General features: G+C 39.3%; 1 protein-coding gene across 1 annotated transcript; it reads left to right on the top strand.

Moving 5' to 3' along the window:
- Positions 1-1,939: 1,939 nt before the first annotated feature.
- Positions 1,940-27,250, top strand: LOC140930608 (uncharacterized). Its single transcript, XM_073380338.1, has 7 exons — positions 1,940-2,665; positions 21,384-21,478; positions 23,206-23,359; positions 24,147-24,210; positions 24,841-25,115; positions 26,173-26,353; positions 27,195-27,250. The coding sequence occupies exons 1-7, from the start codon at positions 1,940-1,942 to the stop codon at positions 27,248-27,250; spliced, it is 1,551 nt and encodes a 516-aa protein (XP_073236439.1).

The following is a 27,250-nucleotide window of genomic DNA, read 5'->3' as shown; positions in this document are numbered from 1 at the left end:
AACTTCTACTATAATATATTTTTCTGCTTGAAATAGGTTTTCAAATAGGACTATTTTTCCTTGTCAATGAACGAGTAATACTTACTTGATTAAAGAGTTACCGAAAGAAGGTCAGACCGTTTGATATAAATATGATATGGCAATACAATATTGAAAGTCAGTGAAACCTAGGTGTTACTAAATTCTCTTTGGGCTGAGCACTAAAGTACAAATACTAACCGACTTATAATAGACATAATAAGTGGCTTCAAAATTTCAAAGTTAACAAAAACTGTTTACTTAGATAATTAAAAGTTCTGTGCTGCGTTTGTAGTGTACGTCGTGTGAGTCGGAGAGTGCATAAGAACGAGTAGTAAAATTAATGTTCTTTGTTGTTCTAATCTGATTCAACCCGCTACTTGAATGTGTAGGTTTGTTCTTTACAGCTGTTATTTGTAATTATTACACATTGTTCTCTCTAGCGGTCTTTTCATTGGCTAAAAGCATTCAGAGTAGTTATTTGCTAGCAGATATCTGACTAAGTAAGTTGCGCGCGCCGTGCATTAGTAAAACAAAAGAATTGTATAATTCGTTCCCGAGCCCAAAGATAATTGCTTTTCCCTGAGCCTTGGGGCCAAATATGAAAACTGGTCTATTTAAAGGTTCCATATTTTTTAGTAAGGAGGTAAAGGAAGTAAAACAAAGCAGTGACAACAGTAAAAACCTCCCGAATTAAAGAACCTGTATTTTCCCATCGATTTTCCCAAGTTATAATTAGCCTAAATAGGTTCTTACATAAACGGTAATAAGCACAAACCCGTCAGAAAGCCACTTGACTGGCTTTCTGACGGGTTGATTTGACAAAATGGAAAGCATCCGCGAACGGAGTTTTAACAAACAGTTCAGGAAGTGCTTTCAGCTTATCAACGTGCTCTTAGTAATAAAACGTATAAAGAAGTTTTCATAGTCAAATTAGTTTTAACCGTATTGGAAACCCTCAGGCGCAATGGAAGACTAAAAAGTCTATAATGCAATGGTATAAATGACTTTTACCTTAATCAGCATCTGATTAAGAAGCTTATTCGTGATGAAAGCTTCAGCATTATTATTTAGGGTCCGTCTTTACGTGGGTACTTAAACTAACTACAAACTTTTGTTATGTGAGAAATCCAGGGGTGAGATGAGTTCTTGTCTGTATTCTTAGTTTATTTAACATAGATTTTGTCTAAACGGCGATAGGATAATTTTTATAGGTTCTTAAACGGGTAAAAATTTTATGACGCACCATTTTGCTTCTCGAGTCCCGAGTAATAAAATAAATGTCAAAATTACACATAACAATCAAAGAAGTGCGTTTGGCACGTGATGTGACCATGTTATCATCCAGATGAAAAACGTTTGGTTTTCCATCCTTAATTTCTCGTTCTAAAATCACTTTGTTTGAGACAGTAACATGATCAAACATTCACGACTCAGTATTTCATCACAAGATCAAACAAACATCTCTGTCAGCTCTTTTCTTAATATTGTGATAAGAGACTGTGGGTTTAAAATGCTGGGCATATTACTTCCCGATTATTTCTGTATTATGAATAAAGGTTAGCCTGAGGTATTAAATTCTAAATTGAGAGCCATTTGCATTTTAGCTCTCTGCTGGACCGGACCTGTTGGTGCCGGCTGGGACTGACTTAGTCACGTTCATAGGAGTAGATGGCTAATAAACAGCTGCAGTACTATGAAGACCAGCCAGCCTCATTCTCCATAGCCTTTGTATGTACGTGTATGCGAACTTGGAATTAACAGCAGATGACGCTTCAGAACATTGCTCGGTCTTTAAACAATCAACTGGGATACTGAATTTTTGAAAATGATTTCCCATCCCGAGTTTGTTGTTATTGCTTTTGCTTTTCGCTTTTTGCTTGTCTGCTTGGCGCAAAACTAGGAAGAACTGAATTACTTGATGATTAACATTTTGGAATTGAACCAAAGTAGCTCCGACGAAAACGATTTGTCTTGCCTTCCGTCGAACACATGGAGAAATGGTACCATTCGTTCTACTGGCATTACAACAAACCTGACAGATAAGACGCCATCTAATCACACTGTGTTGACCCACAACACTCAAGATCCTACCACGATGGTGCCAACATCCCCTGGTGAAAACGTATCGACCTTTTCAAAGGAAGCTTGCGGCCTGCGGTCCCTACCGCTTTGCTCCCGATTAATCAACATCACATGGCTGTCATTTGCTCCTTTTCTTTTTCAGCCTAAGAACAACACGACACAAACTGAAACTGACTTAGACGGAAAAGTCACCGGTGTATTCTACAGTATAATAGGGCGCGCTGTTCATTTTTGTTGCAAACATTTTGACAACAGGGGGACACGCTTGGAATATACCCACAAAGCGGAAAACATAAATACGTTACATGCTAATATCTTCTATGATAAAGCTTCTATAGGAATGCCAGTATACATTGAAAATGAGGTTTTTGACCAGGACTATGGAGGTACATTGGCATTTATCAAAGTCCTTGAATCTCCCGGGTTGGTTGTTATTGGAAACAAAGATGATGTCAAACACAATGGTTTGAACGTTCTATGGAAAACCATTTACAACCAGTGGCCGATTGTGCTCATCTCAGTGTTGTTATGCGCAATCTCTGGTATTTGTGTCTGGGTGCTGGTAAGTATTATGGCGCTTTTTGGGGAAAATCGAAATCTGTCGGGTTGGAATAAATACAGGGTGTTTACTATTTGCATTGGCAAACCGGTCGGTTCACGGTTTGGGCAAATGGTGAGCAACATTCAAGACTAGTAAATTTTGTCCAGGAATCACGTTAACTATTTCAGTGTACAAATCAGTTCCTTTTACTAAAAAATGACCGCGAAGGCCTGAACATGGTATCAAACACGTTTTTAAAGAAACGGAACACGAACTTCCTTTTGCAACAATCCCACCGGGAAAAACGGTTCTACCTTTTGAGACGTTATACTGCTCTCGGAAAATTTCCATCTAAACAACCCGAGAAATCGTGTTCATTTACTTTCCAACCGCGGTTTAACGGAAACTTCTTGTAAATGATAAACAGCCACATTTGCTTAAAAAAAGCATATCCTCATTTACAGCCCTACTTATAACCTGAGTAGACGTTAGCCAAGATCCACTACGACTATGGATTAAGTTTGTAAACGGAAACTGTGTTGTCGGCAGAGGAATTGATGAAGAACTCAAAACTAAATTGATAAGGTGGCAAGATTGACCACCTTAAATTATGCATAATATAATATTTGGCTCCTGGGGGCACTTCCTCATTTGTATGTACCAGAGTCTTTCTTAAATAGGGTATACAATGCTGCAGAGTGCGATCCTTGCTGTTGCGCGGCCGACACTGTGGTGTGACCGGTTTTTAGAACCAAAAAACTCACTGACTCCAAACTTAAAGTGACAAACGTTCTTGAACAAAGTCCTATATTTAGGCCACGAAAAAAAGGGTCTCTTTTCTTAAATTAAACAGGGTAGCAAGATGGAGGGTTATGGTATGGTTGATGGCCTCAGTGGCACACCCCTATACAAACTAACCTTCAGTGGTTTCCCGCCGCGGTAGACCTCTGGCTCTGACGAAGCCACTGTTTGAATGTGGCCCGTTTAGCGTATCAAGGTACAAGATGTAAACACATTGTGGTGTAAACGTACAAGCGAACCGGCGTGTTTACAACCGACCAAGCATGTCCAGTTGAATTTGACAAGGGCAAAGGCTAAATAGATATATCCTTTAATTTTTGTTTTATTTAACAGGATACAATATGGAATACAAATGAATTCCCTCGTCGGTATCATCGTGGGGCATTTGAAGGTTTCTGGTGGGCCTTCGTTACCATGTCAACCGTTGGGTAAGTGAATCAAAATTCAACTGCAGCATCACTAATAAAAGCGAATTTAAGCAATATACTTCCACACGAATCCGGATACACTAAAACCGCATTATTGATATTTGCGCTGAACACCAATATTTGTTGTGGTGTATCCGGTTTGGATTCACCCATCCGTAGGAATACACTAGTGCGACCTACATTATTTTGCTAATTACTAGCTACTAGGCATGCGCAAAGACCAAACTCGCGATGTGATTTCGCGGCATTTTTTGAGTTCATTTTTGAATGTAGTACTTGACTTCAAAAATATCCGGTCGGCAGTCGTCTACACGAAATCACCAAACGCTTTAGATGAGAAAAAAATCCACTCTGGAGAACGGTTTCAAACACATGCGGTTTCGATGTACAGACAGCTGATTCGTTTAAAAGAAGTACGCGGTTTTAAAAGTATCCGCATATAAAGTGCTTTCTTTCATGCATAAAAGTGACTGGAAAGAATAAGAAATCTTCAATGTCAGCCTAACGCTTAGTGCTTGGAGGTTTCTTGTGCAAAAATGTTACCCCTTTGCATTCTTTGCATGCTACATGCCTGCCAGTTAACTTAACGAAGTTCGTATATATTTTACGTGACATAATTCAGTGCATACAGCAATTTCTATATGATGGTTGGATGACAACCGGTCAATTAACTTGCTACAGGGATCAATTTAATAAAACTTTTACTCGTGTAATTTACAAGTGTAAATTACCGCATTTTTTACCAAATCTTCCTTTTTGAACCGTTTTCCGGCCAGTTACCATGGGAATAGCTAAAAAGAAAGAGATTTGAAAAACTCAAGGCCTAATTTTCTGCTAATTGGAAGTAAGCAGGTTTTTGTTTTTCGCGCATCCACATAAGGCAAAATTTGGCGAATCTGTTTCGATCTCTTTTCTCTTTTCTTCTTTTCCTCTTTGCCTTTATTTTTATGGCCATTTTTGTTGCCCACTTTATCGTCTTTCTTAATTTCGCATGAAAGTTTGGCTGGCTTACTTTCCAATAAAGGGACAAATTTAACCTGCAAAGAATTTTGGGTAAATAGCAAAAGTGGCGGTGGATTTTTTTCCCCAAATGTTGCTTAAAATGTGTTTTTGTCTTTAACTCAGTCAGGATTGGCCAAAATTTTCTACATGAGGTACCAGTAGAGAGTTTATCCTCGCTAATTGTGCTCATTTCCATCTTATTCACAGCTTAAATAGAAAGCTTTTATGGATACAGGAAGGATAATATGCATGGGTTCATATCGAACAAAAACGACCAAAGCGGACGTTAAAGAGCCGTCAGTTGAGAATGAAAAAAAATGTAGTAACGAGAAGCGATTTCTTGGTCAACTTGAGTGTGGTATTTTAGAAAAACAACTGCATTTACTTTTGCTCAATTTAAAGTGAGGTTTTCATGGGCTTCGCGCATTAATAGTCATGTTAGGATGAAAATGGATAATGATGACGAATTTTAATCCTTGATGTTTCCAGCTGGTTTTTATTTTTTATAGTTTTCATTCGACGTTATTTCGTTCGGTGTCTTTATAAGAATCCATGTAATTTATCTTACAGTGTATTTGTCAAGCATTCTCTGACAGAAAGGTGCCTTTAAAGGGTTTTCACACACATCTTCACACAGTGCTCTCGTTTTCCCCATTTAGTCCCTCTTATCGGCGCCTCGGCGTCCCACTACTACAACGGTACAGACTTTATCAGAGAGCGGCATTGAGACCTATTGAAAAATAAGCTCTTCTTGTTTTAAGGTACGGAGATAAAGCTCCTAAGTCAGTTATTGCTCGATTATTCTCTATCGTGTGGATCATGGTTGGACTTACACTGTGTTCAGTTTTGACAGCTACTTTTACCACAGCACTCGCCACAGCTGCTGTCAAAGATGTAGACCTGGTGGGAAAGAAGGTATAATATTCATTATCAAAAATTACTCGATGTTTCCTTTTGCTATTTTTATTGATTACAATTATCGTTTGCATATTTTAATGAAATGGGCATTAAAGGTTTGTGGACATCTGTGGGATAAAGGCTACCTATAAGAATAGCAAAGTAGTTTGTAGAACTTTAAAGAACATATCGATGTAAAACTGTTGATTTAAGATTGACGTCAATCGTAAATTATTCTACTACTGATAAAGGGATGCATTGAAGTTACGCAAAAAAGCGGCGGAAATTAAACATGTAAGCAAGTTTTGAGCTTGGAAATATTTGGAATGAATAATGGCAAGAATAATAAAATATTTATTTAGCTTAGCTTGTTTCTTCAAACCATATTCAGCCTTTTCAAATAATTGCCATTAAATCCTCCGGTTAATTCTTTTTACAAAATAACCAGTTAGGGCTGACCAAATTTGGAAGTCGTTTGCTACATCCGATAAAATGACACGTAACCCAGGCTCTGTGATAGTACCACATTATGGTTCCAGTAAAATTACAGTGTTTGTATGGGATAAAAATAACATCCTAAAATTTCTAGGAAATACTAAATAAAGATCAATGAAACTTACTCTGCAGGGTAGGGTGGCTTTGAGCAAATGATTCATCGGTCCCCAGATAGGCCACTTCAGGACTCCCGGGATGGATTTTTTTTGTACAGTGCCCAGGCCTCATTTTCTTGGCCGCGCGTTGATCTGGCCCGGCTGCTTCGGCGAGCATATTCTCGGTCTGTTTGGATTATATCCTTCGAGTTTGTCAAAGTCTGTGGGATTCGTTTCTCTATCTGGGAAAGTTTCATTGGTTTCTATACCTGCTGCTATCCTATTTGTACGATCCTGGCATGTTTATTTTCCGTCGGAGTTCGAATTTCGTTGAAAAAGTTGTGTTGAATAAGAGCATGTCGGCGAAAATGGCATCTCGTGTCTCCTACCTTGTATATTATTATTGTATATAGAGTGAATTTCAACAAATTACTGTAAATTATCACGAAACTTCGTTGGAGAAATAAGGACAACAACAATTAAATGCAGAGTAAGTTTTATTGATCTTTATTTAGAATTCCTAGAAATTTTAGGATGGTATTTTTATCCCATACAAACACTGTAATTTTACTGGAACCGTACTGTGGTACTATCCCAGGGCCTGGGTTACCTGTGATAAAATGACATCAATCGGCTATCCGATAAACGCCAGAAAAAGGGACGGCCATCGAGAGGCCCTGGAGACGAGGTTGCATTGTTTTGGTAGAACAGTAGAAAATGGAGAAACCTAAAACAATTATTGGATTCCGTTTAAATAAGATCTGAAGAAATGTGATGCAGATCTCGGAGGGTGTTATCCGCTTTGACTGATAACTCTCTCCTCAAAATTATCTGCTATATTCCTTCAGATCACAGTACTCAGCCTCATCCAATAATTACTAAGTGATATGTTACGTGCTCTTGATTGTCCATACTGCAGATTGCTGTGTGGAAGGAAAGTCCAGCATTCCAAGAAGTTATCAAACAGGGAGGAAACCTAACACGTAAGATTAACATGACTAACTGGTCGTATACACGTGTTTAATTATTAACGAGAGTTCATTTATTCCGTTCCCGCTTGCGGGATCAGCACTACTCTCCCACGCAGGCGTTTTTAGGGGAGCTCGTTTTTCATCCCTCCCCACAAACGCCTGCTCAGCCAAAAAATACATTCCTTTCCCATTGTTTTGTTTGCGTGGTAAGTGACCAATCAACAGTTGTGAAATAAAGTGTTGACAGGCTAATCAAGACTAAAACGTGACCCTAGAGTTATTGTTTCCTTCTCTTCTTTCCTTCGCTAAGGTTATGCAGTGCATGAAGTATTCTAAAATTTGACAAAAACTTACTTTTGCCACTCTGAATCTAACATTTATTAGAGGTCAGAAAGCTTTCCCAGTGTTTCATGCAGATCGAGTAATTATCAGATTACCCTGCGATCAAGGTCAACTTTCCAGAAATTGGAAAGTACAATGTGATTGGCTAAGCTTGGGAAAGGAATGTTGTCTTCGGTTGAGCAGGCGTTTGTGAGGAGGGATGAAAAACGAGCTCCCCTAAAAACGCCTGCGTGTGAGGCTAGATCAGCACTGAAGAGAAAAGAATCCGGTGTCTTGCTCTATTTACTAGCTTTTTCACCATTAATTTTATACTTGAGTAGCACATCACTGCTTTCTTTAGTCTAAACACCGGTTTGAACTTGAATTTGGAAATCATGGTTTTTGCAAATGTTATGTCGCATACTTTTTAAATTTAAAAAGGTACTCCATTGAAATGATTCGCTTGGTTCTCTTGAACAGAACGTAACTCAGCCTAAAAGTTCCAGTTCGTAGTTGTAACCGGTTCCTATGGGTCAGGTGCTGGCAAGCCAGTTCATTCTAATGTAACATGCGACTAGTTCCCTTGATATTTTGTGGATATTCCCTCAAATCCAGCAAAAAATTTATGCCTGAGGTTCCAAGCGGCAAGAGCCCCAGGTATTGTAACTGCAACTGTAACTGTAACTGTTGCGCTATATAGAATTTTTAATTAATTGTAAATTGTAGTTGCTGCGTGTTGGGGATCTTAAAATCCCTCTCTCTTAACGAGATTGTTTGTCTTCATGCTTCGTTTATTTTTTCAGTTTTTGACAACTTTGAAGATATGCAAAAGGCTCTCCTAAATCAGACTGTGACAGGTATAATGGATGAGATGTACCACGGACTTTACTGGATGCAACAAGTTAGAGATTCAAAACTGTATGTGGTTAAAATGATTGAGAGAACACGTTCTTATGGCTTCGCATTCAAGAAAAACGCTATTAAATGGCCGATTGACGACTGCGTTCGAAAACTTATTTTGTATCGCACAGAGGATGTCTACTCTGTTATGAAAAAGTTCAAGGATGAAATGAAGGTAATTAGGTTTAATCAATGGAAGTAATTCACTGAGCTTCTTACGCTAACTTTTTAATCAACTAACTATTGCTCATTGACACCAATAAAACAACGGGATAACTACGACATATTATGGGTTGGGGCGTGGCCGAGTGGTCAGCGCGTCGGATCTGCAATCCGGCGGTTTCAGGTTCGAGTTCCCCTACGATCACTGGCTGGATTTGTTCAGTCACGGCTGTTCCGAATTCAAATCCTCTACCACGCTTGTTAATACTTCCTGCTAGTTTGGTTTTAACCCCGTTATGTTCTATTTGGAATATTTGTTTCTATTAGACATTATTAAAAACTGAATCATTGGATAATGCAATTCTAGCATTTTGATTGGCTTAGCTGTTATGGTATATGAGCTATTATTATATACACACTCAGTGATCTTGGTGATTTAAGCAATCTTATTGGTTCGCTATCTCGGACTATTCAACAATATTCACCTCCTAGCGAGTGGATAATGTGTGAGCTCGGTTTTTTTCCCATTTTCTAAGAGAAAGATCTTTTAAAAGTCAACAAAATCCTAGGGTTGACTTTTTTTCAGGCAAGAAAAGACTTCGAAGGATTCAAAACGGCGTTTTTCCATTTACTGTTGTTGAGTTTTGTGGTCGATGGATTGTTTACAACTCCCGTTTATTCGCCTAGAAGAGGCCGTTTTGTGAACTCAGCGTTTCCTAACAAGAAAAATTTGGCCCAAAAAACGAAATTTATTTATGACAAACAAATTTGAAAGCAAATGTTTGCAAAAATTCTACGTTTCAAGTAAACACGAGAAAGAATGCTACATGAAGACGACGTCTTACCTCGAGGAACCGAATCGCCATTTTTGTCAGCACTTCATGCGAAGAACGACACAACAAGCCTTTTCGGCTATAAACTTGGCGAGTCAACAGAAAACAACAAAGCTCTTCTTTTCTTCTCAGGTAAGGAAACAATTCAAACTTTTAGCGGTTCCATGTAAGTCATTACGCTGTTGTTTGCGAAGTGATAAGCTTGTGAATTGCCATGTTTGAAAATTCTACAAAGATCTATTTTTAAATTGTCGCGTGTCTAGCTGACCTGATCTGGCAATCAAATCGTACTTTTTAATGGTTTCCTCTCTGATTTTGTTGAGATCACTTCGTGTGTATATACTAAAACAATTATTCTTTTCAATCTCGGTGAATAGTGGCTTTAGAAATATTTATCTCGCCACTCCGTGGCTCGGTAAAAATTTTGCCACTGTTCACCTCGATGTCAAAGAATAATTGTTAATTATTCACGATATCACCATTGATATTTTCGTGCTTTGCATTTTTACGGTTGACGGTCAGTTCGTTAACTCTTTCAAAACGAGAAAACAATTTTACTCATGCCAAATGTCCAATTCCAGAATTGACAAGTTTTAGTGATATCTCATTACATTGTTTGCTATGAGGACATCTGCGGTCGCTATTGCGTCCAAAAAAGTAACAACGATCACTTCACCCATACGTTTCCATTATCTCTTTAAGATAAAAAGTTCTGTTGTCTAGAAAAAAATAAACGTGACTGCGATTTCTTTTATTGGCAGATTTATCACTTGTTTGTCCCCTGAGAAACCACGTGACATCGCTTCTATCCCATCGGGCCTTTAGCAAATGCAAGGATGGCGGGTATCGTAAATAAGGTCTAAGTGGTGCACTTGTAAACTTAAGCTCAGAAGCTAAGTGCCATGCAGTTCCACTGCAAGAGTCCTTAACTTTGCCTTACGTTTTACGCCCTTCCTTCATCAACAACGTCAACAACTGCACGTCAATACGTCCAAAAATCTCACTTTCAAAGAGAGTCTAATTGGAAAACCATTCAATTTTTTTCAATGGGGATAAAAAATCAGTTTCATATCACTGGATATGCACTTATCCTCGATAATAAAACAGGCTAAGGGAAACTCGGAAATGGTCCTATTGCTTCCTTTCTTTAACAAGAAATAAGCTATTTGCTCATATTATTAAAATTCTATTTTAAGGACAAACTCTCCACTGCAATGGATGATGACGGGTTTTCTCCACTGGACAGGAATTCTCCGGCTTTTTGCGCCCTTGTTACTTCTTTAATAATCTTCTTGGGAGCACTGATCGCAGCAGTCCTCCCCTGTGAACTGCTTTTGTATCTATACCAGAGATTTGTAAAGAAGAAAAAAAGTGAAGGAATAACAGGTTGCTAATATTTTATCATGTCTCTTCTTTTCTAATGTTTCTTCAATTTTTTTTTTACTTTTAATTTAGAGCAAAACTCCACTGAGTTCAGTCTAGGCCTCACCCAGCCCCCCACCCCGACACCTCGACGCTTTCAATATCACCACTTATGTACCTTCTAAGATATTGATGCTCAATAAAACTCGATTTGCTGCGAGGTCGCCAAAAAAGACTTACTCAAACGACAGAACCGGAATCGGAATCGCAAGCGAAGTCGTAAGAGCGCTTATGACCTTGTGAAAATCAAAAATTGGAGTCGTAAACAGACAGACGGAATCGGAGTCGGAAGAATCGGTGCGTTTCCATTTTCTTCCGATTCCGCTTGCAACTCTGTCCTTTACTACCTAGTGAAAACCAGATTGTCGGAGTCGGAGGCAGAAGCGTAAGAATAAACCAATCACGACGCTAATTCCCACCCTTTGTGATTAGTTTAGTTCTTCCGCTTCTCTTTGCAACTCCAACAGCCTAATTTTCACTCGATCGTAAAAGACGGAGTCGTACGCATCAGGACGTTGTTTTCACAAGATCGTTAACTTCAACGCTTCTGATTTCGACTCCGACACCAACTCTGTCGCTAGTGAAAACCTGCCTTAAATGCTCTTTCAGTTATCAAACAAAAATGTAATTTGGCTGAGCTCATGACTAGATACCTGTCCTTATATGTTATACCTAAAGGCATAAAATAAAAATTTGTGACGTAGAACGGACAAGCAGGACTAAACCGCTAACAATATGTATGAATTTTGATTTATTCACAGATAATGTCCAGCCCTCGTCCAGCCACTGCAACGCTCCGCCAAAGATGGGTTGCTGGATATTTCATAAGGAGAAGAGGATACAGAGCCACGGAAACTTCGAATCACTTAACGACACTCGAGTTCAAGATCCTTTGCCCTCCATCATTTGAGTTCTCAATTCTTAACTTAGAACTTAACTAAAATTTATTTCAATTAAGTCCTGGGAGGGGGGTTGGAGGGAAGCGTTACCTTTAAAGATGCTTCAGCTATATATTCTAGCGAGAAAAAAAGGTACAATGGGAATATTCCAAAAGATATAATGGTGACAGTTGCCCCAGCAGGCTTTTGGATTAGATGCCAAAACCTGACGAATCTCCCAGGCAATTCCAGGCTATAGTTTTAAACAAGACCAAATAATTCAGCAAGTAAGCACACACTACCAACTCCGCGGTATGGCCATGCAGTACCTTGAGCCTGTACACAGCCATATCTTTGGGATTTGGCAGCCATTCACAGCTTCTTCGTCCTTACTATCATGCCGTTGCCCCAGGTAAAGGGTCTCACTAGGTGATCCCTGACCCATTCGTTTACTGCCGAAGAGAGTGCGAAAATGCACTCCATGGACATCAAATTTCTCCAAACAACTGATATCAATACATAATTATACAATGATGTGAATGCTACGCGCGCTGTGATTGGTCGTTGCCCATGATCTATTAGAGTACAGATACATGGATGATGTCACGGGAAACTTGTTTTCTTTGTTTTGTTCAACATGACACGCGGTTTTGAAAATGTTTGTGAGATTATTTCGGATTAAGGCAAGTGAAAGCTTCGGAAAAAGTTTAGCAGGAGCTATTTACAAAGAAGAAAAATGGAGAAACGGAGACCAAAAAAGCTATTGACTACTTGACAATGCCTAAACTAAAAGAAATCTTCACAACAGTTGCCATCGTGTGTCTTCGCTACGAGAGACTCGCTGTTTTGCAAAATGTTTTCGCTATTATTCTTCTTTGAGCAAGAAAAGACGGTGAAAAACTTTTCGAAGAGACTGTACACAAGTAAGATAAAGAAGAAGCTAAGATGAAAAGTTGGGTTCGGGACTTAAAAAATGCCTAAACTAGCACAAATCCTCAAAAGGTCAAGCGATTCGAGGCAGGTATGTGTATCGGTCTTTTTCTTTTCTGATCATTGTATAAAACAAATAGATTCCATGTTGCCGTGGGTCTGTTCAGTAATAGATCACAGAGGACGTCAAAATGTGGTAAAAACAACAGTGACACACTCGCCTGCGGCTCGTGTGCCACTTCTTTGTTTTTACGACATTTTGACGTCATCTGTGATCTATTACTGAACAGACGCACGGCAACATGGAATCTATTTGTTAATCAAGTAGAAAAATTACCCTAAGAATTTATAAAATATCACCAAAAAGATAATGCTTTGATCTTTTAACAAATTCTCTCCACTAATTTTTCAAGGAAATGCATTGAGATCGGACTTGAGAATTTGTATGTGTATACCGGGACTTAAAGGGCCTTAAGTGCCAGCCTTCCACGGCTGCCACTACAATCTGTACCTGGAGATGTGGCTGTGCGCATGCTTGACATGTGTGTGTTTCCTTCACTTAATTTGGTCCTATATAATTATTATAAAGTAGTTTCCTTTCCAAAATGAATCTGTGAAAGGATAACGATCGCAAAGCGTTTCTGGGAAATAGATAATCAAACTGTAAGTGGTGCCCGTCTTACATTGTAAGGCGCAAAGAGTATTATGTAATACAATAAAGAAAAAACTCTTAATTTGACTGTTTATAACGTTGCAATAATCGCGAGAGAATTACATAAATGGAGAAAAAAAACGTAGCAAAATCGTATAAAAACAACATAAAATCTCAACCACAAACTCTACGTAACCGAAATAATTTGACGAAGTAAATCCCTCTATTCCTTTCTTCTAATATCTTCCTTTTGTTGAATGATTTTTTCAAGTTTGTACAAGAAGAAATATTCATTCTAGGAAAGCTCAGATATAACTTGCATCTTCTCGCATTTCTGATTCTTTTAGGTGAAAATTGTAATGGCTTTTACGTTTGAATAAAACCTTAAGGAATAAAATGTAAACTCTGTGTCCTACTGGCCACTTTTTTCAACATAGGTTTTCCACTTTCTTACATTTCTTAAAACAAAGTGAGGTGTTTACAAGACAGAGACAAAGATGAGCGACTATACTTTCCTCTGAAATGGCCAGGCCACGCAATATCCAAACTGACTTCAAAGGGCTGATGTCGTTCGTCCAAAAGAGTGGTCCAAAAACGTAGTCAGGCAAATGATTTCTTTAGACGCTTTAATTTTCTTGTTTGTTTTAACTAACATCCACGCTAGATGATTTTCAGCCACTCGCGTATACAGGCTTCCGCTCTCAAAAAGTCCTTATCTTTCTTCACTGCGAATAAAGAACTGTCAAATAGAAACTTGAGGAACTAAACTTAAGCGAACAATCACTTCGAACTGAAATTCTCTATCTGATCTATCAACGAAAAGTGCAACGAACGAGGAAGTCCATATGATTTTCTATTCAAATTTAGATTTCAGTAAAAAGTAATTAAATCATCTACCCCGGAGAAATATCAGCAGATAATCAGACAAGTGGTCTCAGACATTGGTGGTGTCCAGAATATTGCAGATGACCTGATAGTGCATGGTGAGAACAACGAGGAGCATGACTGGAATCTATATCGATTAATACGGAGATTAGGAGAGAAGAACCTCACCCTCAACCTTAGAAATTCCAATTCAGAATGGACAAGGCAGTCTTTATGGGGCTGTTAGTTTCAAAGTATGGCGTGTGCCCAACAGAAGAGAAGGTACGTGAGGTGCTGGAGGCAAACCGCCCATCTACTCCAACGGAAGTGAGAAGCTTTCTTGGTATGGTTGGCTTTAGTGCAAGATTTATTCCTAATCTTGCAACTGTCGCCGAGCCTTAACGAGCAATTTCCAGGAAGGGGGTACCCTTTGTTTGGAGCAGTGAGCAGGATAAATCCTTTAAAGAACTGAAAAAGCAATTAGCTAGTGCGCCTGTGCTAGCTTACTTTGACAAAGATGGACACACGCGAGTGATAGCCGATGCAAGTCCCGTGGGATTAGGCGCCGTTCTGGTCCAGGAGAAGAATGGATAGCGCCGAGTCGTTTGTTACACCAGCAGGAGCCTCAGCAGTGTCGAAAGGAGGTACGGCCGAACTGAAAAGGAGGCACTAGCTCCCGTGTGGGCCTGTGAACGTTTTAACCTTTACCTGCTTTGGTTACCAACCTTTGATTTAGTCACGGACCATGAAGCATTAAGAGTGATCTACTCGAGAGGATCCAAACTATCTGCACGCATCGAGCGCTGGGTGCTAAGACTGCAACCATACAATTACAAGGTATGCTGTGTCAAGTCCCAAGACAACATTGCAGATGTCCTATCTCGTCTGAAGAAGATCCCCGCTTCAGAGAAATATCGATATGATGATGAGCACGTTCGAATAGTTGCTCTCAGTGCCGTACCTATAGCCTTAAAGATTCAGGAGATTGAGAGTGCCTCAGCTGAGGATGAGGATTTGCAAGCAGTGCAAAGTTGTCTTATAAGTGGGAACTGGGAGAAAGCTCCAAAGCCATATGTGTGGGTACGTAACAAACTTACCTATATTGGCCATCCTGCGTGGAACTAGAATCGTGATTCCTAACATTTTGAGGAAGAGGGTCTTAGAACTTGCACATGAGGGACACAAGAGGGTGGTGAAGATTGAGGAGCGCCTGAGATCTAAGGTGTGGTGGCCAGGTGTTGATAAAGATGCAGAACGAAAGCGCCAAGAGTGTTATGAGTGCCAGCTTATGACAAAGGAGACAGTGCCTCCACCAGTGAAGACAACCAGGATGCCTGAGAGACCGTGGCAGGACCTAGCATTGGACCTACTGGGCCCTATGCCAACAGGAGAGTCTTTGCTGGTCCTAGTGGATTATTTTAGCCGATGGGTGGAGGTTTACGTCATTAAGTCCACCAGTTCAGCAGCGATAATTAAGTGCTTAGACGCGAGAGAGACTTAGTGACTATGTTACCACCTGAAGGAGACAATTACTTTGCTATGACAGTGGCAACTTTGATAAGGCTGCTGCCTACGGAAGTGTTAATTTGTATCAATTGTACCTTAAAAAGACACTGTTGATATTTTCATGTTACTTAGTAGTAGTGAGACTTTGCAAGTGAAGAGAGGGAGGGATGTGGTGTCTGATCCGGAGGAAGTCTGGAGTCATGTGACGAGTTGAAGTAGTGTTTTTGTAGTGTAGCGGCGAAGGAAGTAGTGCTTGTGTTTGACTAGACTATTAGCCCTGGTGGCCCATTAACAATACTACAGTGAGGGTATCGGTCATCTAAAACCTGAAAAATGAAAATCCTTTCTACCCATCAGTATCAGTCACCCACGAGGGACTGTCTACTTTTGCAATTTCAAACAAATTCATATTTATACCCCCTCCCCCGCTTGCTTTTCCAACGAGCGAGAACCTAGCCCGCCAAGTGAATGTGATAATAATCCAATCATCATTTTTGTTTCGCTTTATCAATATGCTCCTCTATGACGTTTTGCCTTGCTCATCCGCGAGAAGGAAACATTCCCGAAGTCGAAATAAATTCATACAGATAGACCCTATGTGTTGTTTAACTCACTCTTCTGCGCCCACTTAGTGAATGTAGGCTGTTTGCTGTAAAGAAGAGGGTTCTTGTGTTGGAGACTTCGCAGCCTTGGGTAGCAATTATCATCCACCCGGCATTACCGGAACAGCCCCCATAGTTCCGGTTGATGAAGAAGTGCCGGTTGTAGTTTGGCTCTCCACGAATTGAAAAGTAGTTCTTTGACAATGTTTTTATATCTGTCCAGGCCACCGTAGTCTAGTTTAGGGAACGGCATTCCCTTGGGTCACAATGATCTTTCTTACGTGATGTCGAGTAGAGAAGTTGTTATTGCGCTTTCTCGTGTAACGGTATTCCCCAGGCAACATGATGCGAAAACAAGGTGGTTTACTGGAAGCTGGCGCATTATTAAGCTCAGCGTTCAAAACTTATCCACAACAGACAACTAACAGAGGAAGTATCCCCTCTATAGTAATTACCATTAGATGTAAAGACATCTTCGATTCAGCCCATAAGGTCTGTCAAGTTAACCTCAGCAAACGTAAAGATTGCGTGAATAGCGACAAACGAGGAGTGACGAAAACATGTCTCTAAAAGAGATCGAAAACATTTTTTCATGGAAAGTGGAGAATACTTGGAAGTTGGCTGGGAAACTGAGTGTCATATCGCATCCATGATGAGGCTGAATCACGAAAAACGACTTCCTTATCTCTCTCCCCAGTTATCCTACGGAAAACAAAGAATATATAGAGACTATAAAAAGAAACGATTAAGCTGAAATTTTTCTTTTTCCAGTCGAATACGAAAACAGTAGTTGCCGAGATCGAAAGGTGATCAGTATATATTGGTCAGGCTCACGAGTATAATGCATTCAGTTAATGTTATTCGCTTTTTTAGTGTTCTCCTCGCAAAAGTCTCTAACGAGCAAATGAATGTATTCTTGTGTAGGAAAATGGAAATATTTTTCCTTAATAGGCGCTTACTATAAATGAGGTTTTTATTTAAGGTGTTAAAGAATGTACTTTCTTTAATTCCGCACAATTGACGGTCACATATGAGAAACTGAAAAACTGCAATTATTAAAAGGTGGTGTAACCGTGCTTGTTTTTGCCCTACTTAACCGTTATTTTAAGTCTTTCCTTCTATAAAGTCGCTCCCAAAGTTCGAAACTCATGAAAGCCAAATGTCAAATACTTGTTATCATATAGGAAAAACTACAAATACTATTGAAACTTCCAGCCTGTTTGTTTGTCTGGGCAATAATCTTTCAGCAGTAAAGTTATTTCCAATTGCCTGACGTTGCAAATGATGCAAGAAAATTAGAACTGATCTGCATCTTTATCTCATACTCCGGTTCTGTGGCACGTCATTCATATAAAATAATACAATTTCTACTATCATATATTTCTCTGCTTGAAATAGGTTTTCAAATAGGACTATTTTTCGTTGTCAATGAATGAGCAATAGTTACTTGATTAACGAGTTACCGAAAGAAGGTCAGTGCGTTTGATATAGATATAATATGGCAATTCCTAATTGAAAGTCGGTGAAACTTAGGTGTTACTAAATTCTCTTTGGACTGAGCACTAAAATACAAATACTAACCGACTTATAATAGACATGATAAGTGGCTTGAAAATTTCAAAGTTAACAAAAACTGTTTAATGTAAACTATCCTTGTTTGCTAAGATAATTAAAAGTTCTGTTCTGCTGTTGTAGTGTATGCTGTGTGAGTCGGAGAGTGCAAGAACGAGTAGTAAATGTTCTTGGTGTTATTCTTATCTGATTCAACTCGGTACTTGAATGTGTATGTTTGGACTTTACAGCTGTTATTTGTAATTATTATACGTTGTTCTCCCTAACGGTCTTTTCATTGGCTAAGAGCCTACAGACTAGTTATTTGCTAGCAGATATCTGACTAAGTAAGTTGCGCGCGCCGTGCATTAGTAAAACAAAAGAATTGTATAATTCGTTCCCGAGCCCCTTTTATAGCTAGAGGGGGCCTAATGGGAACATTTTAGCCTAACAAGTTCTTAAAAACCAAATTCTTAGTCGCGAGTTTTTACTGTAGCCACTGGAAATAAAACTCACCATTTAGGTGTTGTTGAAATTGCCAGCGACAACAGGATAAAAAAAGCTCAGGGATTCTGGCACTAAAGAGGCTGTGCCCTTTTTATTACGCCAACCTCTCGGAGGATTTTGGTCGAAATAGAAATGGAACGCTTCGTTCAAGGTAAAAATGTTCCGGAAACAGTTGTCCACCTGCAAAGGTGGTCTTCATTACTAGTCCCACTTTGCTGAGAAGTAAACAAAATTTCGGTCAAAACGTAAATGGAACACTTCATTCGGTTCGAAACTTTGCTTCAATAGAATACTGTAGCTCCATTTTTTCTTGGTTAGTTCCACTTGAATGGCTTTCTAACGGGGTTGATTTGGCAAAACGAAAAGCATCCGCTGGTAGAGTTTTAACAAACAGTTCAGGAACTGCTTTCAGCTTATCAACCTGTCAACGCGCCCTCAACAATAAAACGGTATAAAATTAACGTATAAAGAATTTTTCATAGTCAAATTACTTTTAACCGTGTTGGAAACCCTCAGGCGTAATGGAAGACTAAAAAGTCTATAATGCAATGGTATAAATTACTTTTACCTTAATCAGCATCTGATTAAGAAACTTATTCGTGATGAAAGCTTCAGCATTATTATTTAGGGTCTGTCTTTACGTGGGTACTTAAACTAACTACAAACTTGTGTTATGTAAGAAATCCAGGGGTGAGATACGTTCTTGTCTGTATTCTTAGTTTGTTCATCATAGATTTTGTTTAAACACTGTGGGTTTGAAATGCTGGACATATTACTTCCGATTATTTCTGCATTATGAATAAAGGTTAGGAAGCTATTAAATTCTAAATTGAGATCCATTTGCATTTTAGCTCTCTGCGGGACCCAACCTGGTGGTGCCGGCTGGGACTGACTTAGTCACGTTCATAGGAGTAGATGGCTAATAAACAGCTGCAGTACTATGAAAACCAGCCCCATTCTCCAAAGTTTATGTATGTACGTGTATGTAAATTTGGAATTAACAGCAGATGACGCTTCAGAGCATTGCTCGGTGTTTAAACAATCAAAGATACTGAATTTTTGAAAATGTTTTCCCAACCTCAGTTTGTTGTCATTGCTTTTACTTTTCGCTTTTTACTTGTCTGCTTGGCGCAAAACGAGGGAGAATTGAATTACTTGATGATCAAAATTTTGGAATTGAAGCAAAGTAGCTCCGACGGAAACGGTTCGTCTTGCCTTCCGTCGAACACATTGAGAAATGGTACCATTCGTCCTACTAGCATTACGACAAACCCGACAGATAAGACGTCATCCTATTACACTGGGTTAACCAACAACACTCAAGATCGTACCACGATGGTGCCAACATCCCTTGGTGAAAACGTATCGACCTTTTCCACGGAAGCGTCGGTTCGAGAAACACCTAATTGCAACCCACCGCTTTGCTCCCGAGTAATCAACATAACATGGCTGTCATTTGCTCCTTTTATTTCTCAGCCTAAGAACAGCACGAGACAAACTGAAAAGTTAGACGGTGTATTCTACAGTATAATAGGGCGCGCTGTTCAGTTTTGTTGCAAACATTTAGACAACAGGGGGACACACTTGGAATATACCCACAAAGCGGAAAACATAGATACGTTACATGCTAATATCTTTTATGATAAAGCTTCTATAGGAATGCCAGTATACATTGAAAATGAGTTTTTTGACCAGCAATATGGAGGTACATTGGCATTTATCAAAGTCCTTGAATCTCCCGGGTTGGTTGTTATTGGAAACAAGGATGATGTCAAACAGAATCATTTGAAGGTTCTATGGAAAACCATTTACAAACAGTGGCCGATTGTGCTCATCTCAGTGTTGTTATGCGCAATCTCTGGTATTTGTGTCTGGGCGCTGGTAAGTATCATTGCGCTTTTTGGGGAAAATCCAAATCTGGTTGGAATAAATACATGGTGTTTGCTATTTGCATTGGCAAACCGTTCGGTTCACAGTTTGGGTAAATGGTGAGCAAAATTTAAGACTAGTAAATTTCGTCCGGGAATCACGTTTACCTTTCAGAGTACAAATCAGTTCCTTTTACCGGAAAATGACCGCGAAGGCCTGAACATGGTATCAAAGGTGGTTTGAAGAAACGGAACGCGAACTCCCACCGGGAAAAACGGTTCTACCTTTTCAGACGTTAATATGTTGCTCTCGGAAAATTTCCACCTAAACGACCCGAGAAATCGTGTTCCATTTACTTTCCAACCGGTTTTACGGAAACTTCTTGTAAATGATAAACAACCACATTTACTTATTATATCTTCATTTTCAGCCCTATTTACAACGAGATGGAGTAAGTTTCTAAACGGAAACTGTGTTGTCGGTAGGGAATGAAGTACTCAAAACTGAATTGATAAGGTGGCAAGATTGACCACCTGAAAAGATACGTAATATAATATTTGGCTTCTGGGGGCACTTCCTTATTTGGCTTAAACGTATATACAATGCTGCGGGATGTGATCCTTGCTGCTGCGCGGCCGACATTGTAGTGTGACCGGTTTTTAGAACCAAAAAAACTGACTCCAAATTTGAAGTGACAAACGTTCTTGGACAAAGTCGTATATTTAGGCCACGAAAAAGGGTCTCTTTTCTTAAATTAAACAGGGTAGCAAAATGAAGGGTTATGGCATGGTTTGATGGCCTCAGTGGTAAACCCTTACACAAACTACCCTTCAGTGGTTTCCCGTCCCTGGTTTGTAGACCTCTGCCTCTGACGAAGCCACTGTTTGAATACCTGTGGCCCGTTTAGAGTATCAAGGTACATGATGTAAACACATTGTGGTGTAAACGTACAAGCGAACCGGCGTGTTTACAACCGACCAGGCATATCCAGTTGAATTTGACAAGTGCAAAGGCTAAATAGACATATCCTTTAATTTTTGTTTTATTTAACAGGAGACAACATGGAATACAGATGAATTCCCTCGTCGTTTTCATCGTGGGGCATTTGAAGGTTTCTGGTGGGCCTTCGTTACCATGTCAACCGTTGGGTAAGTGAATCAAAATTCAACTGCACCATCACTAATAAAAGCAAATTTAGGCAATGCACTTCCACACGAATCCGGATACACTAAAACCGCATTATTGTTATTTGCGCTGAACACCAATATTTGTTGTGGTGTATCCGGTTTGGACTCACCCATCCGTAGGAATACACTACTGCGACTTACATTATTTTGCTAATTACTAGCTACTAGGTATGCGCAAAAACCGAACTCGCGATGTGATTTCGCGGCATTTTTGAGTTTATGTAGTACTTGACTTCAAAAATATCCGGTCGGCAGTCGTCTACACGAAATCACCAAACGCTTCGGATAAGAAAAAAATCCACTCTGGAAAACGGTTTCAAACACATGCGGTTTCCATGTGCGGACAGCTGATTTGTTAAAGAAGTACGCGGTTTTAAAAGTATCAGCATATAAAGTGCTTTATGCATAAAAGTGACTAGAAAGAATAAGAAATCTTCAATGTCAGCCTAACGCTTAGTGCTTGGAGGTTTCTTGTGCAAAAATGTTACTCCTTTGCATTCTTTCCATGCTACGTGCCTGCCAGTTCACTAAACGAAGTTCGTATATAATTCATGTGCCCTAATTTGCATACAGCAATTTCTATATGGTGGTTGGATGACAACCGGTCAATTAACTTGCAACAGGGATCAATTTAATAAAACTTTTACACGTGTAATTTACAAGTGTAACTTACCGCATTTTTGACCAAATCTTCCTTTTTGAACCGTTTTTCGGCCAGTTAGCATGGGAATAGCTAAAAATAAAAGAGAGATTTTAAACAAGAAGACATAATTTTCTGCTTATTGGATGTAAGCAGCTTTTTTGTTTTTCGCACATCCGCATAAGCCAAAATTTGTCGAATCTATTTCGATCTCTTTTCTCTTTTCTTCTTTTCCTCTTTGCCTTTATTTTTATGGCCATTTTTGTTGCCCACTTTATCGTCTTTCTTAATTTCGCATGAAAGTTTGGCTGGCTTACTTTCCAATAAAGGGACAAATTTCATCTGCAAAGAATTTTCGGTAAATAGCAAAATTGGCAGTGGATTTTTCCCCCAAATGTTGCTTAAAATGTGTTTTTGTTCTGTAACTCTGTCAGGATTGGCCAAAATTTTCTAAATGAGGTACCAGTAGAAAGTTCTATCCTCGCTAATTGTGCTCATTACCATTTTATTCACAGCTTAAATAGAAGGCTTAATGGATACAGGAAGGATAATATGCATGGGTTCATATGGAACAAAAACGACCAAACCGGACGTTAAAGAGCCGTCAGTTGAGAATGAAAAAAATGTAGTAACGAGAAGCGATTTCTTGCTCAACTTGAGTTTGGTATTTTTGAAAAACAACTGGCATTTACTTTTGCTCAATTTAAAGTGAGGTTTTCATGGGCTTAGGATGAAAATGCATAATGATGACGAATTTTATTCCTTGATGTTTCCACCTGGTTTTAATTTTTTATAGTTTTTATTCGACGTTATTTCGTTCGGTATCTTCATAAGAACCCATGTAGTTTATCTTACAGTGTATTTGTCAAGCATTCTCTGAAAGAAAGGTGGCTTTAAAGGGTTTTCACACACATCTTCACACCGTGCTCTCGTTTTCCCCATTACGTCCCTCCTATCGGCGCTTCGGCGTCCCACTACTACAACGGTACAGACTTTATCAGAGAGCGGCATTGAGAACTGTTGAAAAATAAGCTCTTCTTGTTTTAAGGTACGGAGATAAAGCTCCTAAGTCAGTTATTGCTCGATTATTCTCTATCGTGTGGATCATGGTTGGACTTACAGTGTGTTCAGTTTTGACAGCTACTTTTACCACAGCACTCGCCACAGCAGCTGTCAAAGATGTAGACCTGGTGGGAAAGAAGGTATAATATTGCTTATCAAAAATTACTCGGATGTTTCCTTTTGCTATTTTCATTGATTAAAATTATCGTTTGCACATTTATGAGCTTAATAGTCTGTGAAATGGGCATTAAAGGTTTGTGGACTCTGTGGGATGGAGGCTACCTATAAGAATAGCAAAGTAGTTTGTAGAACTTTAAAGAACATATCGATGTAAAACTGTTGATTTAAAGATTGACGTCAATCGTAAATTTTTCTACTACTGATAAAGGGATGCATTGAACTTACGCAGAAAAGCGGCGGAAATTAAACATGTAAGCAAGTTTTGACCTTGGAAATATTTAGAATGAATAATAGAAAGAATAATAAAATATTTATTTGGCTTAGCTTGTTTCTTCAAACCATATTCAGCCTTTTCAAATAATTGCCGTTAAATCCTCCGGCTAATTCTTTTTAGAATATAACCAGTTAGGGCTGACCAAATATGGAAGTCGTTTGCTACATCCGATAAAATGACATCAATACTATCCGATAAACAGCAGAAAAAGAGACGGCAACCGGGAGGTCCTGGAGACGAGGTTGCATTATCTTGGTAGAACAGTAGAAAATGGCGGAAACCTAAAACAATTATTGGATTCCGCTCAAGGGTGATCTGAAGAAATGTGATGCAGATCTCGGAGGATGTTATCCGCTTTGAATGATAACCCTCTCCTAAAAATTATCTGCTATATTCCTTCAGATCACAGTTCTCGGCCTCATCCAATAATTACTAAGTGATATGTTACGTGCTCTCGATTGTCCATACTGCAGATAGCTGTGTTGAAGGGAAATCCAGCATTCCAAGAAGTTATCAAACAGGGAGCAAGCCCAACACGTAAGATTAACATGACTAACTGGTCGTATACACGTGTTTAATTATTAACGAGAGTTCATTTATTCCGTTCCCGCTTACGGGATCAGCACTGAAGGGAAAAGAATCCCGTGTCTTGCTCTATTTACTAGCTTTTTCACCATTAATTTTATACTTGGGTAGCACATCACAGCTTTCTTTAGTCTAAACACCGGTTTGAACTTGAATTTGGAAATCATGGTTTTTGCAAATGTTATGTCGCATATTTTTTAAATTAAGAAAGGTACTCCATTTAAATGATTCGCTGGATTCTCTTGAACAGAACGTAACTCAGCCTAAAAGTTCCAGTTCATAGCTGCAACCGGTTCCTGTGGGTCACGTGCTGGCAAGCCAGTTCATTCTGATGTAACATGCGACTAGTTCCCTTGATGTTTTGTGGATATTCCCTCAAATCCAACAAAAAACTTATGCTCGAGGTTCCAAGCGGCAAGAGCTCCCAAGTATTGTAACTGCACATTTAATCATGTGCCATGGGAAGTTGCGCTATATATAAGATTTAATTAATTGTAAATTGTAGTTGTTGCGCGTTGGGAATCATAAAATTCCTCTCTCTTTACGAGATTCTTTGTCTTCATGCTCCGTTTATTTTCTCAGTTTTTGACAACTTTGAAGACATGCAAAAAGCTCTCCTAAATAAGACTGTGACAGGTATAATGGATGAGATGTTCCACGGACTTCACTGGATGCAACAAGTTAGAGATTCAAGACTGAATGTGGTTAAAATGATTGAGAGAACACGTTCTTATGGCTTCGCATTCAAGAAAGACAATATCTTTCAATGGCCGGCTGAGGACTGCATTCGAAACCTTATTTTGCATCGCAGAGAGGATGTTTACTCTGTTATGAAACAGTTCAAGGATGAAATGAAGGTAATTAGGTTTAATCAATGGAAGTAACTCACTGAGCTTCTTACGCTAACTTTTTAATCAACTAACTATTGCTCATTAACACAAAAGCAATATCCAATAAAAAAAAGGAATAACTACGACATATTATGGGTTGGGGCGTGGCCGAGTGATCAGCGCGTCGGATCTGCAATCCGGCGGTTTCGCGTTCGAGTTCCCCTACGGTCACTGGCTGGATTTGTTCAGTCACGGCTGTTCCGAATTCAAATCCTCTACCACGCTTGTTAATACCTCCTGCTAGTTTGGTTTTAACCCTGTTATGTTCTATTTGGAATGTTTGTTTCAATTAGACATTATCCACGATATCACCATATTTTCATGCTTTGCATTTTTACGGTTGACGGTCAGTTGGTTAACTCTTTCAAAACGAGAAAACAATTTTACTCATGCCAAATGTACAATTCCAGAATTGACAAGTTTTACTGATATCTCATTATATTGTTTGTTATGAGGACATCTGCGGTTGCTATTGCGTCCAAAAAAGGAACAACGATCACTTCACCCATACGTTTCCATTATCGCTTTAAGATAAAAAGTTCTGTTGTCTAGGATAAAATAAACGTGACAGCGATTTCTTGTATTGGCAGATTTATCACTTGTTTGTCCGCTGAGAAACCCCGTGACATCGCTTCTATCCTATCAGTCCTTTACCAAACGTAAGGATGGCGGGTATCGTGAATAAGGTCTAAGAGGTGCACTTGTGAACTTAAGCTGAAAAGCTAAGTGTAGTTCCACTGCACAAGTCCTTCTCTTTGCCTTACGTTTTACGCCCATCCCTCATAGCCTTGGACGTCAACAACTGCACGTCAATACTTTCAAAAATCTCACTTTCAAAACGAGTCTAATTGCAAAACCATTCAATTTATTTCAATGCGGATAAAAAATCATTTCCATATCACTGGATATGCACTTGTCCTCGCTAATAAAACAGGCCAAGGGCAACTCGGAAATGGTCCTATTGCTTGCTTTTTTTTAACAACAAGTAAGCTCTTTGCTCATATTATTAAAATTCTATTTTAAGGACGAACTCTCCACCGCAATGGATGATGACGGGTTTTCTCTACTGGAAAGGAATTATTCTGCTTTTTGCGCCCTTGTTACTTCATTAATAATCTTTTTGGGAGCACTGATCGCAGCAATCCGCCTCTGTGAACTGCTTTTGTATCTATACCAGAGATTTGTAAAGAAGAAAAAAATTGAAGGTATAAAAGGTGGCTAATATTTTATAATGTCTCTCCTTTTCTAATGTTTCTTCGATTTTTTTCTACTTTTAATTTAGAGCAAAACTCCACTGAGTTCAGTCTAGGCCTCCCCTAACCCCACTCAGCCCCCCCCACACCCCTCCCGCCCCCCACCCGACGCCTTCAATACCACCACTTATGTACCTATGTAGATATTGATGCTCAAAAAAACTCGATTTGCCGCGAGGTCGCCAAAAAAACTTACTCAAGAAACGACAGAATTGGAATCGGAATCGCAAGCGAAGTCGTAAGAGCGCTCATGACTTTGTGAAAATCAAAAATTGGAGTCGTAAGCAGACTCAGTGACAAGCGGGACGGAATCGGAGTCGAAAGAATCAGTACGTTTTCATTTTCTTCCGATTCCGCTTGCGACTCCGTCCTTTACTATCTAGAGAAAAACCAGATTGTCGGAGTCGGAGGCAGAAGCGGAAGAATAAACCAATCACAATGCTAATTCCAACCCTTTGTGATTAGCTTAGTTCTTCCGCTTCTGTTTGCAACTCCGACAGCCTAATTTTCACTCGATCGTAAACGACGGAGTCGTAGCATTTGGACGCTGTTTTCACTAGATCTTTAACTCCAACGCTTCTGATTTCGACTCCGACACCGACTCCGTCGTTAGTGAAGACCTGCCTTAAATGCTCTTTCAGTTATCAAACAAAAATGTAGTTTGGCTGAGCTCATGACTAGATACGTGTCCTTATATGTTATACCTAAAGGCATAGAATAAAAATTTGTGATGTAGAACGGACAAGCAGGACTAAGCCACTAACAATATGTATGAATTTTGATTTATTCACAGATAATGTCCAGCCACTGCAACGCTCCACCAAAGATGAGTTGCTAGATATTTCGTAA

This window comes from Porites lutea, chromosome 1 (genome assembly GCF_958299795.1).
Source record: "Porites lutea chromosome 1, jaPorLute2.1, whole genome shotgun sequence".
Lineage (NCBI taxonomy): Eukaryota > Metazoa > Cnidaria > Anthozoa > Scleractinia > Poritidae > Porites > Porites lutea.
This window is presented reverse-complemented; position numbering and strand designations above follow the sequence as displayed.

What these genes read in the sequence shown, in the direction of transcription:
- LOC140930608 (XM_073380338.1), top strand. Translation starts at nt 1,940, where the DNA reads ATGATTAACATTTTGGAATTGAACCAAAGTAGCTCCGACGAAAACGAT. An exon ending in GTATTTGTGTCTGGGTGCTG is followed by an intron (nt 2,666 to 21,383) that starts GTAAGTATTATG and finishes TTTATTTAACAG; the next exon opens with GAGACAACATGGAATACAGA. An exon ending in AAAGAAGAAAAAAATTGAAG is followed by an intron (nt 26,354 to 27,194) that starts GTATAAAAGGTG and finishes ATTTATTCACAG; the next exon opens with ATAATGTCCAGCCACTGCAA.